The sequence below is a fragment of the Bactrocera neohumeralis genome, chromosome 2 (genome assembly GCF_024586455.1).
Source record: "Bactrocera neohumeralis isolate Rockhampton chromosome 2, APGP_CSIRO_Bneo_wtdbg2-racon-allhic-juicebox.fasta_v2, whole genome shotgun sequence".
In the NCBI taxonomy this organism is placed as follows: Eukaryota; Metazoa; Arthropoda; class Insecta; order Diptera; family Tephritidae; genus Bactrocera; species Bactrocera neohumeralis.
In genome coordinates, this window is record NC_065919.1 from 74983299 (window position 1) to 74997093 (window position 13795).

Sequence of the window (13795 nt, forward strand, 5' to 3'; positions counted from 1 at the left end):
CTGCAAACACTTTTATACTCGAATGCTTACATCTTATCGCAGAGTTGCATATGTGTAAGTGAAAATATGCTTATCTGACAAAACTGAATGGCTGTTAGGTAGGTGTGTAAATTTGTATGTGGTAAGAGTTTGTGTGGGTGTTGTAGATGGGCGTCTGACACGTGTATAAGCGGTGCTAACTCCAAGTAGAGCTTACAAAAATAAATTTCATATATCCCAGCATATACCTTTCACCAGCCGTTACCTTGGTTTATGCACACATACCCTCACAAGCATACACACACACGCGCAGTTTCGTTTGAAAAATTGTTAGGCGTAATAGTATGCTTCCCGGAATCATTAACGCTTTTACACATAACTGAGCGGAGATTATCTAATAAAAAGCATAGAAGCGCACAAAAGAATGTTAAGAAATTATTATGAAAGTAAATATGTATGTATGTGTTGTTGTTATAGCGTATTTTGTTTCAAAATGTAATTGTCTATTAACAATGAGCTTCAAATTTTAAATACTATGTTTTTTATATCTATGTATGTACTCACCAACACCACGAAATATTCACACATACACGCACACACTGTAGTATATGTATATGTTCTATTTCATTGGTTTCCTTTATGCCTCTCTTTCATATTTTGTTTTGTTCATCTTCACTGATTTCACGGTATTTGTCCCCTTATTTCAGATGGACTTATTGATCTATCATCTTTTCTAAATCACGGTTCGTCAGGTTAGTTTCACTTCCGAAAAGTTTTCTTAACAACTGCACCGTTTTTGCACTCACTTCATTACTTTCTAATAATGAAAAAAATAGTTTTTATAATAAAGATAATTTTAAAAAATAAAAATAATTTTAATAATAAACAAATAAATAAATAAAATTAATAAAAAAAAATTAAAAACTAATTTTTAATAATTAATAAAAAAAAAGCATTTAAAAAAATTTAATAATTTTTAAGAATATAAAAATAATTAATTTCATATTCAAAATTTGGCTCTCAAAGAAAATTTCGAAATTTCAGAAAACTAATTTTTTATTGTGACAACGTGTTATGCAAATTTTTCAGTAAACTACATAACTCGAAAGTGCAACTTTTTCTTCGAGTTCAAATAAAAATATTTATAATTATTACGTCATCACGAAGTCTTAACTTTTTCTCATTTGCATGCACTTTTTTGAATTTTTTTCATTTCTGCATGTGCTCTTGCTTCTTAACACATTTTATCTCCAATTGCATAAGTTAAGCAGTTAAAGTAGTACTTTTAAGTAATGCACTTCTTTCTATAAATCGAAAAAATTTTCAACTAAATCATTATTTATGGAATAATAAAAGCTATTTTATGAAGCTTCAGGACTGGGATCGGAAAACGCTTTTCATTAGGCCGTTTTTTTATACTTTGGTTTTCAATTAAACAAACTTCTCGGAATGAAATATTCGATATAAAATTTCTTAACATGTGGCAACTATACTCAAAAATATTTTCTACTTTAAACTTTAAATCTCAGCGGTAGTAAACGGTGTTTTTTTAATAATTTTATTGAGTTAAAGTTTCCGAAGTTTTCTTTTAATTTTTTTGAATTAAAAATTTCAAATTGTTGGCAACCCCACCAAAAAATAAATTTAACAGAACGCTCTCTAAAGCTCACATCTCTTTGCGCCTGCTTTATATTAAATATTTTATTTTATAAATTTCATTGATTTAAAATTTTGAAATTGGTGGGAACTCTACGGAAAAAGTTAGCAAAATAAAATGTGATATCTATACGGTAGCGGCTCTTTAACAAGAATTTATTCGCCTGAATATTTTCAATATAAAATTTGATTTATTATTGTTAATGTGTGGCAACCATTCCCAAAAAATTTAACTACACTAACTTTAACTACTTTACTACTAAATTTCCTGAAACCTTCCAAACTTCTACGCTAGTAAACCGTAACTTTTTTAATTAAATTGAATTAAAATTTTCAAATAGATGGCAACCCTTAAAAAATCATACACTAGTAAACAGGTTATTTTATTGATTATATTGAATTAAAATTTTCAAATACATACATAAGTACGTGGAACCCTAAAAATAAAAGTTTATTTACAAGACTTTTTTTTTATCGCTCACATCTCTTTTTTCCAATAAATATTTTAATATATAAATATTTTATTATATAAATTTTAATTGATTCAATTTTTTAACTAGGTGGCAACTCTACTAAATAACTTAGTAAAATAATGTTTTTTTTTATAAAATTACCCATATTGTGTTGTTTCCTGATTTCAAGAATTTCTGTACCTTACTAGTTTCGAACAGGTGGTAACATTCTAATTTATATACATATTTATTTATATATATATATATATATATATATATATATAAACTTCAAATAAAACAAAACAACGAAACTATAAGCAAATTGGCAAAATAAGCGCTGTAAAGGGTGTGATGCTATACAAATTTTCTCGATTAAAGACTTTACTAGCGCGCCAGAGAGTATCACTTGAAGAAAAAATTATAATTATTTATTTATTTTAAAAATAATGAACAACTATCTTAAAAAATTTCATAAAATAAAAAGGGCTAAGTATTTTATTAGTTTGCATGTTCTTTATACCATACTTATATTAATAAAAAAAATCTTAATATCCTACATAATTCGAAGAAACATTTTTGCTCCTATAATACTTATATAATTTTGAGTGCTCATTTTAAACTTGGTGCAACACTAATCCACTCATTTTTACTTCATTGCAGACAATGAGATGCGGGACCTGAGTGTCACATTCTATGGCAGCGGTGCCACACACAAACTGCGCTTGAGCCTCACCACGCTCTCAGTTGTGACACTCATGCTGGTGAAAGTCAACAAAAGCTTTTGGGTCTAAACACTGCTTTAAAGACCGGTGAAGTGAGAAAAATGAGTTGGAATTTTACAAAATCCCTAATTATTGGGGCTAAAGTTGATATTATGCAATCAGATTACTTTTATAACTGTAAAACTAAAGCAGAAATAGAGAGTAAAAGAGAGATGGAAAGGAAGAAAAAGTTGGGCAGTGTTGCAGAAACAGAAAAAGCAAGAGATCTAATTGTAGAAAGACAAAATGTGAGCGATGGTATATAGGGTATGTGTTTAAAATTAAGCTAAAAATTTTATAACTGTAAACATAAATTTTTATTTAACCGAAATTTATGATAAGCTTAGATTTGTGATGAACTGATTTCTATTCATAAAGTATTAGCTTATGGTTGGCAATAAGCAGATCTTATTTTTTATGTTAGTTGATTGGAAAGTTTTACAAAAATATTTAATTGAAGCTGTGGGAGTTTTGAAATTAATTACGAAATTTTTTTTTTGAAAATTTTGCTTGCACTTCGTAAGAAAGTTTAATGTAAAAAACAAAGGTGAAATTAATGCAAAAGCGCTGATTGAAGGATCGTTTAAAGGATCGATGCGAAAAAGACAGAACCTCAATTGTAAATAGTAAAGTAATTTTTACTCATAAACCTAGGTTAATTATAATAAAAAATTATTAATAAAAAAATATACATTAGAAAATAAAAGAAATTAAAATAAACAAAAAATCATTAATAAAAAATATGCATTAGAAAATAAAAAAAATCAAAATAAATAAAAATATTGTCACCATCAGACCGACAACCAATGTCAAGCTGACGGTTAAGAGGCAGTGAAAAGAGCAGAGAGCAAAAACCAGCGCGTGTATATGAAAGATTATAGGCTGATGTGCGTGGCAGCGCTATCAAACACAAGCGCTAGAAGCGAGTATCACTCACACACAGCCAAGCAAAATGTTATTTCAATATTCAACTCTAGTACGTAATGAAATAGTGAATAATAAAATGCATATTGGTGAGTAAATGAAGAACTTAGTAAAAATTTAAACTAATTTATTGTTAGCGGAAATTATGCAAAATGTAATAATATTAAAAAATATTAAGCAGAATATTAATAAAATATGTACGTGCTAATGCGCTCTTATACATATGTACATATAGACACGTATATGTTTAACATAGGTATATACATATAACACACACACACAAATATACTCAATTGAATTCAACAATCGCACATTGAAGTATTAAAATTTAGTAAAAATTAAGTTTGGCAACTCTGTGTCGTCGTTTTTGTGTAATCTAGTGCAAATGTTGCCACACAACTACAAATTAAATAATACTTAGTAGCAACTTAATGCGATGCAAGCGCTGCTAATATTAGCTATGATGAGCTGATATTATTATATATAATGAAAATAAAATAACAATTGCTTGCGGCCATGCATACATACATACAAACATAGAGAATTTTTAAGCTTTTTGCTATTTTAATAATAAGCGGTTAAGTAACATGTATGCGTAATTAATTTTAAAGTGTAATATTAGAAACATAAAAGGGTGACATTCTTGTAAAACCTTTCTATCGTATGTATGTATTTTTTTTTTTTTTTTGTAAAAATGTAGAAGGTGAAATTGTTAATATTTCGATAAAGGTCACAGCAATTAAAGATGATTAAAAAAATATATATTATTTAAATTATTATTAGTTTTTAATTAAATTTATTTCTTTCTATTTATTCATATATTTCATAACCATGCGCAAAATTAAAAAAAAAACAAATATTTTTCTAATAATTATGGTAATTTTAAATAATTTGTATATTTTTTTAATTCAATTAAATAATTGATTTAAAAAATATGTAAAACAAAATTTAATTAATTTTCCTTAATTCAATTATTTCCACAATCATGCATGTAAATAAAGAAAAAATATCATTTTTTTGTTAAATTCAATTAAGTACATAATTATACGTTGAAATTAAAATAAATTATGATTTTATAATTACGGTGGAATAAATAAAAAACATAATATAATAACAATTTAATTAATAAAAAAAATAAATTAAAATTTAATTAAGAAAATGATTGTAGTCAACATAAAAAAATTTAATTAAAATTTACATTTTTTCACGCATGCTTTTGAAGTAGTATGATTTAATAAAAAAGTTCAATATATGTTTCCAATAAATTTTAATAAGTTTTTTTATTAAATCATATTATTTCAAAAGCATGCGTAAAAAAATAAATTTATGTTTTAATTAATTTTTTAAACATTTTTATGTTAACTGCAATTAATTTTTTAATCATGCGTAAAAATTAAAAAAGAAAATAACTTATTATTTAATATTTTTTTATGTTAAATAAAAAATATTAATTAAAAGAAAAATTAATTTAAAATTTAGTTAAATTAAAAACAATAAATTTTTAACTTAATTTATTAATTAAATTTTTAATATATTTATGTTAAATTCAATGAATTTCATATTCATGAGTGAAAATAAAAAAAAGTAAATCAATTTTATTAATTAAAATAAAGGTAATCTAAAACTTAATTAAAATTTTAAGTTTTTATGTCATATTCAATTAAATTGATATTATTTATTTTATTAAATAAATTAATAAAAAAATTGTATTAATTAAAAGAATTTAATTAAATAAAAACAATAAATTTTTGATTAAATTTAGTTATTAAAATTTTTAATTTTTTGTGTTTAATTCAATTTATTTCATATTCATGTGTGAAAATTAAAAAAAATAAAAAAAATTTTTATATTAAATTTTCATTATCAAAAAATACAATATATGTGACTTCAATTTCCTACTTCGCCATACTAACAAGTTAGTTGTTTATTATGATTTTTTAATTTATTTATCATATGATGTTTTTTTATTTACCATATATATAAAGTTGGTTCCGTTATATAAAATTATTTGTTTAATGTTTCATTATTTTTTTTCTTTTACTAGATCATATCAGGTTTTTCGATGTTTAATCGCTGGGGTGTACCTATATTCAAACTTTTTCGTTTTTTTTACTCCAATTACTTTATATTTCAAACTTTTTTTCATTTTCAAATACTCTTTTTTTCATTATCAAAAACATTTCGTTGCCAACGATTCTTCTTAGTATAAATACTTAAAAATTATTAATCTAAAATATACAAAACTTTTGAGTACTTTGATGAGATCCTTAGTCAAATAATATGAAGCTTTCAAAATATGTCTTTGATTAAACAGCCAAATGAAAGTCTTTGAATTAAGAAAAATATTTTAAATCATACTATAATTCAACCTATTTTTTTTATTTACACAATTTAATGTATTTTAATAGTCGGGGATTCATTTTGAAAAGTTTTGGATTTTCTTGATTGTGTAGCCAGCATCCTGGAGGACCTCCTCAACGAGGTGTCTGGCGGTGAGGCCTTCGTAAAAGTATCTCTAGCTATTATAAGTGACTTGAAAAAATCAAAATTTCTATTAAAAATCGTATTCTTTCTATGTCGACCTAACAATTATATTTAAAAAACTGTAAGTTTAAGATTTCGAGTGCATCCGCATAACACGTTTCGAAGAAATTTTTCTCACTGACACCAAAAACAGCGTTTCGCGAAAAAATTGTTTACGATTTTAAGTGCCACTTACACAAAGATAAAACTTTCTACAAATAGGCTGAAATCGCCGAAATTATCTGCCAGCTCAACTTCAAAATTTTGTGGCATATTTCAAATATATGAACACTCAGTAAATAAGCAAATAAAAAAAATAGATTTTTTGAAACTTAGAAGTGGGTATATAACCGCTAAAGTAATTTTTGCGGCGGGTCGCATAGAAAATGATAGCATTTGAAAATTTCCTAATTATGAAATAAAGTTTTCAATTTAATGCTCAAATATCTCGAAAACTAATTATTTTATTTTTTAATGTCACTTATAATTTCAATTATTATTTATTTATAATTAATTTATTTTCTTTATTTCGCTAATGATTTCACTGAAATACTTTTGGCCAAAATTTACCACTTTAAATTACACTAAAGCATACGCAAAAAATATACAAAATCTGAAATGTGAACAGTTTGAACCACCAAAATATTTGAATTATATAAAATACGTACAGATATATACATAATTAAAATAAATTAAGAACAAAAACAAAGAAAAATATATAAAAGGTAAAGAATAACAACAAATATCTAGATAAAAATATCGCTTAAGCAAGAAAACGGCGAAGTGAAATAGCAAAAAGCGCAGACAAATGAAAAACGAGCGAATCGCGCCGACGTAATATGTACAGGGTGTTAGCGATGCGAACTTGCTTGAAATGCGGATTATACATAAAGATATATATACAGCAAATAAAGAAAGAAAAAAAAATTACCCAACATCAAAAATAAGAACTCAAAAATCGCTAATATACCGTTAAAAATAAGCAACTGCTCTCCAAATGTTAAGCAATTATCAATCTTCACACACATTTTTCAATACTGCACTGAAAATATTTTCTATTTTTTACAAAAACAAAAAACCGCTAAAGAGATGTTAGAGCATCAAAATACAAATACAAATGCAAATACATACATACATGCGAGTATATGGGTAGTTTAGAGAACACCCTGTTGTATGTACTTGTAAATGAAATGCCAAGCAGTACTTTAAATTAATATAAAATAATTATAATCGATACAAAAACAACAACAAAAACAAAAACAAAAACAACTAAAAATTAAAGATAATATTAAATAAATATGAAATAAATAAAATAAGAAAATACATAAAAAGCTAAAACAAAAAATTCAAAAACAATTTCAAACAGAAAAATGGAAAAAAGCAAAAAAAAAGTAAATTTGCGATAACTTAAATAATTTGGGCAACAAGAAAATGAATGAAAATCTATGATAACGGTATTTTATGGGAGCTTAATCATATTCCCGCATAGGAAATTACACACCGACACACACACACACAAACACAAACATACAAGAACAGACATGCAACTGAGGAGAAATATGAAAATATACGTACATACATATTTAGTCATAAATTATATGCAGATATCTAAATATTGATTGTTGTGCAACAATTTAGATGCATACATATTTACATATGTATGTATGTGTGAGTAAACATAGATTAACTGATAACAAAAACACACACACCGACAAGCGCCGGCTAAATGACAGTCAACACACACTTTGCAGATGGAGAGATATCTATTTACAGTTAGCTTTTGAAAAAATAGCAACAACAACAAAAAGTGAAATCAGTAAGCGCTCGAAGCATTAGCTATGTAAATGCAACTACTGGCTATTACGCGTATTTGCTGAACGAACAACAACAAATAAAGTCACACACACATGAAAGACAACATGAAAGGCATATTCATCACACACACATTTAAACAGACATACTTACATAACTAATGAAACAAAAGCCTTAAACTAAATGCATACAAGCGTAGACATGTTTGTAATCGTACCTCTCCCCTATCCACATACACACACACCCAAACTCAGCCATAAACAAGGTCAAGAGAGCAGACTCAACTCGCAACATGTGCTTGTATTGTATGTACACCTAACTGTAACTCATTTGTAATTATATATGCGTAATTAGCTACAAACTTTCGCAGTCATACACACACATATACATACATACAAACCACCTATGTATTATTTGTATATAATTTGTGCGCAAACCAAAATCTGAGGAAGATTTTTTTTCAACTAATTTGCTTTCTTTGTAGAATATACATACGTAAAGATCTATGTATTTGTGAGTAAAGAAAAAAACCAAAAATAAAACTATAAGTGAGTACATACATAAATACATGCATATATATGAAGCAAATCTTGACATACATACTACATACATAAAACTAAAATATTTGTTTATTTTGTAAAATTTTTAAAAACTACAAATAAAGTCGATATTATCATTATAAATGTAAATTAATGAGTAAAATCCTTGTTGTTGTTAATTCATTTTTTGTTTGGAGGGAGAAATGAATTGGGCAAGTGGCGGTGTCAGCAGTCTATAATGCGAAAATTAGTATTTATACTCATTAAAGTCTGCTGAAAGAACGTCATTCTCTTCTAATGACATCAGCCTAAATGTATGCTATTCCAAATATATTGCAATTAATGGGTTTTTTCAATAAGAACGCTACATAAGTAGACCGTTAGGGACACCAAACGATGTCATATTTTTCCATGCTCTTTTGACATTTCCCTTCAACAAGATTCGCCATTTCATCATGAAAAGATTTTGGGCTACATCCTTACAAGATCAAATTGAATTAGGCTGTGAATAGGAATCGCTACCGCTCAATGATTACCGAATACGTTTGGCCCAAATTGAATGCTTGGACAATATGTAGTTCCAATATTACGGCGCCACAAGCCACACAGCGAATGTCACAATCAATTTATTGAAAACAAAGTTTGGTGAATGTCTCACGAAATGGCGCAGTCAATTTGCGCCGTTAGACTATTTCCTGCAGGGCTACGTCAAGTCGACTAACAATAATTTCTGTTTGCTTTTGTTGCATTTCAAATAATAAAAAACTATTATAGAGGTTGTCAAATATCTCCCTTTCGCGTTTTTGCTCTTTATTCAATGCTTTATAAAGTTACAGTGATCGGATTTAGTTCAAATATGCGCCGTTTCGGTCGATAATCTGTTTCCATCTAGATAGAAACTTCATAATACCCCCTTCATAGAAGCCCCCCTCCTTATTTGCGAAGAACTCGGACGGCCACTTTTCACAAACCTCTTTTGAATTCCACTTTACACCAACAAGAACGTTCGCCATGGACAGGAGCAGGTGGTTATCACTTGGCGCTATGTCTGGGCTATGTGATGGATGCAATAAAACCTCCCATCCGAGCTCCCGTAGCTTCTGACGAGTCATCAACGAAGTGCTTCAAGCGGTACAGATGGTAGAATTAAGCGTCTGGCCATATGGAAGGAGCTCATAGTAGATGATTTCCTTCCAATCCCACCAAACACTCAGCAAAACCTTCCTGGCCGTCATTCCCGGCTTGGCCACTGTTTGGGACGATTCACCGGCCTTAGACCACGACCGATTTCACTTGAAATTGTCATTCATTTTTTGATTCATTTTTCTTCGCCAGTCACTATCCGCTTCAAAGGGTCGAGTTCGTTCTGTTTCAGTAGCATAACGCAGGCGTTGATTCGGTCCAGAAGATTTTTTTGCGTCAAATCATGCGGCACCCAAACATCAAGCGTTTTTGTATACCCAGCCTTCTGCAGATGGATTAAAATGGCTTGGTGACTAACTCCAATCTTCTGTGCTACGTCATGAGGTGCCACATGCCGATCTAACTCGACGTTTTCCATGATTTGATCAGTATTCGTCGTCACAGGTCTTCCGCCGGCTGTCTTATCCATGGTGTCGTTTTCACCCGCTCTATACGTAGCCGCGAAATTTAAAAGACAGAAAGAAAATATTTCGTACTAAGACAGCTTCTCCAACAGGCGTTTGCAGGGGATTATCTACTATGAGCAGCTCTCCTCTTAATTCGAACCTATAATGTAAAAGTCGATCGTCTGAAGGAAGCAGCGGACTGCTTTGACCAATAACACAGAAAACAACAGTTTTATCGCATGATCAAAAATAAGTTTTTAAACTGGCTTTATAAAAACAAGTGGGAAACCTAGGTCTTATAAAGATGGTTTCTTAGATATGTGGTTTTCACATTCTTCATTTCATTCATTCGCAAGTAAGTTTTAAAAATGACGACCTTTTTTCTTCAATAAATTGATTGCTTCGTTGGCTTTGTGGTATCTACGGCCGTCTTGTTGAAACCAAATGTCGTGCATATCAAGATCCTCCAATTCAGAGGCGAATAATGCCACTGACTCTAACATTATGGATTTTGATGAAATATGGTCCAATGATTCTCTCTGCCTATAGGGCACACCAAACTGTGACGTTTTTCGCATGTAACAACGTCTTAGTAATGGCTGTTGGATTAACATCACTTCAATGCGACAATTTTGTTTGTTAACGTACCCAAACATCAACCAAAAGTCATATTCGTCGCTGAATATTTTTTTTTTTAATCTGGGTTGGGCCCACTTATAAAATGTGCGCCGCCATTGATGATCGTTTAGCTGTAATTATTGCAGAGTTCGATTTTATAAGTCCGCGAATCAAGATTGTTCTGGAAAATCTTCTAATGCCAATTGGGCACAGCTCTAGTTATCACTAGAGTTGGCGAATGACCTCATTCGAGTTTTCTTTGGTACTCTGCTCCACAGCATCAATAGCATTGCTTTTTCGCCACCTACAGCGTGCCTGAGGATTCACATAATTCACTATAGCTAACATGGTGCGAACCCAATTCATGACTTTTGGAAATACGCACTCTATTGGACGCTTATGTCGACCGAATATTGGGCTGAGCGCGTGAATCATTATTTTCGTAATAAACTTGCACAATTTTCAAACGTTGTTACGGAGGGAGTCTTAACGTTATGAAATGTCAAACAAAAGTGAGTAAAATAAGGTAAAAACTGTCAAAAACACGTTTAAAAAACTCCCGCTCTTTTAAAAATCACTCCAATATGGGGCTTGTAATATTTTTCCAATAAACGACATTCCTCATCCTGTAATCTGTCTTAATAACTTTGGAGATGGGTATGTATGTATAAAGGGTGATCCAAGTAGAAGTGATTTTTTCAAAGCCCTTTTTTGTCAAATTACGCGTGAGTCGTGACAAGCTGTCATGTTATTTACACTGAATGTTTGGCATATCATCATGGAAAGGCTTGCGCATGAACAACTCGCTTTGCTCAACTTATGGTCAACATAATCGGCCTACAGAGCGTACTATTCGCAATAATATCACCCATTTTGAGACCAGCATTTATTATTGGATAATACTCGACCGAATTGAAAGCGCAAAAGCTACAGCTTGACCAATACCTGAAGCCCCTCGACCTTCCCAAGTAACATCGCTTCGCTTCATGGCCTCTTGAAAAGTTCCGACAAGATCCTACGTTTTCAAGCCATATTTTGTTCAGCGAAATGCCGCATTTCCGGCTTAATGGGTATGTAAGCAAGCAAAATTGTCGCATTTTAGGACGAAGGGCAACCTGAAGAGATTCAAGAGCTGCCATTTTATCCATGTCATTTTAAATAACAGTTTGGTGTGTTTTGTTGGCCGTTGGAATTATCAATCCATAGTTCTTCAAAAATGATGCCGGCAAGAACGTAACCGACAATAGCGTAAAGGTCGCTGAAATTGAAACTCGTAATCTTTGGCGACATTTGCTGTCAACAACACGACACACTTCCCACACATAGCTCCAACAATGGATTTATTCAGAGAACACTTCGGTAAGCAGATAATTTCACGTTTTGGGCCGGTCGATTAGCCACCAAGATCCTGTAATACCACATCTTTAGACTTTTTCCAGGTGGAATATGAAAAGTCTGAACTCTATGCGCTTCGATTCAGACCTTGCCGCAAAACACCACGCATATCAATCGCCAGTTACCAGTCGAAATGCTCGAACGAGTCATCGAAAATTGGAATCAAGGGATGGACGATCAGAGACGTAGTCGCGGCCGACATTTGAAAGAGATAATCTTCAAAAATTAAATGCCAAAGAATGTACTTTCAAATGATAATAAACATTCCCCATTAAATTTTAAGTTTCTGCGCTTTTTCTTTAAAAAAGTAGGGAACCTCGAAATGGCTCACCCTTTATAAATGCAAGCAAATGCATTTTCCAGAGGTTCTTGGAAATTTTATTGAGGTAATTCATCGATTGGGTGTTAGTCCGTTCAGTGCATGCAACGCACACATAACTGCGCAGCCAACAAGAATAATTTGCGGCAACAACCCTATATACAAGTATATACACACAATTGATATGTGGCGCTTGCGAGATGAGGTGCTCCCGCGGCTGTGAACATATTTTTCAAGAACCACAAGAATTTTATTGGCAATATTGGCGGTGAACGCGCAGCCACAACGCAGAACACAATGACCGTGAAGGCGAGGAGGACGCCGTCGTGCCGCCAGAATAACAGCGTGAATGCCAACCACAACAAAAGTCATTTATGGTCGCTCGTCGGTCGGTTGCAGCGGTAGCTGGGGAGGCGATGATTCGGACAGACATTTATGGGCAAATAAAAATCGAAATGTGGTGATTTAGCGCTTCGCGGCATGGATTACACATGCACATACAAACATGAGCATATCGCTCATGCATATAAATAAGCGGATTGAAACAATAAATGTGTCGCTGCTTGGCGCACGTTGGCGTTGCGGCGTTGCCACAATTGTGAAATTGCGATTTGCTGCGGCAACAAGCTCACAGCTGTTCTGTGTGAAATATGACTTTGATTTGTATTTAATGTATGGCTTTGTGATTTGTGCGTCTTTAAAATGTATTTGGGCATTTTTTGTTGATCAAATCACGCTCTGCGCCAAAAATTATGTCAAAAGAGACCTAAACTGGCAAGTGTGTTTTTAGAAACTTTTGTTCTTGCACTTTTTATGTATACTGTTCAACATTGTTGACAGCAACAAGTTGCATCAGCTAAATAATTTATTGTCTTCTATTATTTGTTGTCATGTTTCAACGGCCGACCGCGCGAATTTCGTTGTTCAACTAGGTCTTATGACATTCCCGCCTTGTCTCTTCCAAAATTTCCTCTCTTCTACTCATTCAACAGTTATTTATGAATGTTTTTTTCACATTTTGCAGTTCCATGTTTTTCGGCATTAAATATTTACAAGCAAATCTGTCGCTTTCAACACTCTTGCTGCCGACCGATACCGAGAGAGTTGCAACAACAGCAAAAAAGAGAAGAACATAATGCGTGTTGCAACAGCGCAAAATTTTAATTTTCAACTAAAACAACAAACATTCATGCATGAAAGAACACATAAAAATACGAGGCGGCAGCGC

At 31.2% G+C, this 13795-nt stretch overlaps 1 protein-coding gene across 4 annotated transcripts in view; it reads left to right on the forward strand.

Moving 5' to 3' along the window:
- The window catches only part of LOC126755964 (uncharacterized), a 515745-nt gene extending 511278 nt beyond the window's left edge, over window positions 1-4467 (forward strand). For 3 of the 4 annotated variants that reach the window (XM_050468716.1, XM_050468724.1, XM_050468708.1), the window contains 2 exons: window positions 687-731; window positions 2748-4467. In XM_050468716.1, the coding sequence (XP_050324673.1) occupies window positions 687-731; window positions 2748-2878 (176 nt within the window). In that variant the 3' untranslated portion in view covers window positions 2879-4467. The remainder of the gene's footprint in view (window positions 1-686; window positions 732-2747) is intronic. The other variant, XM_050468734.1, reaches the window with a different exon arrangement.
- The last annotated feature ends 9328 nt before the right edge of the window (window positions 4468-13795 follow it).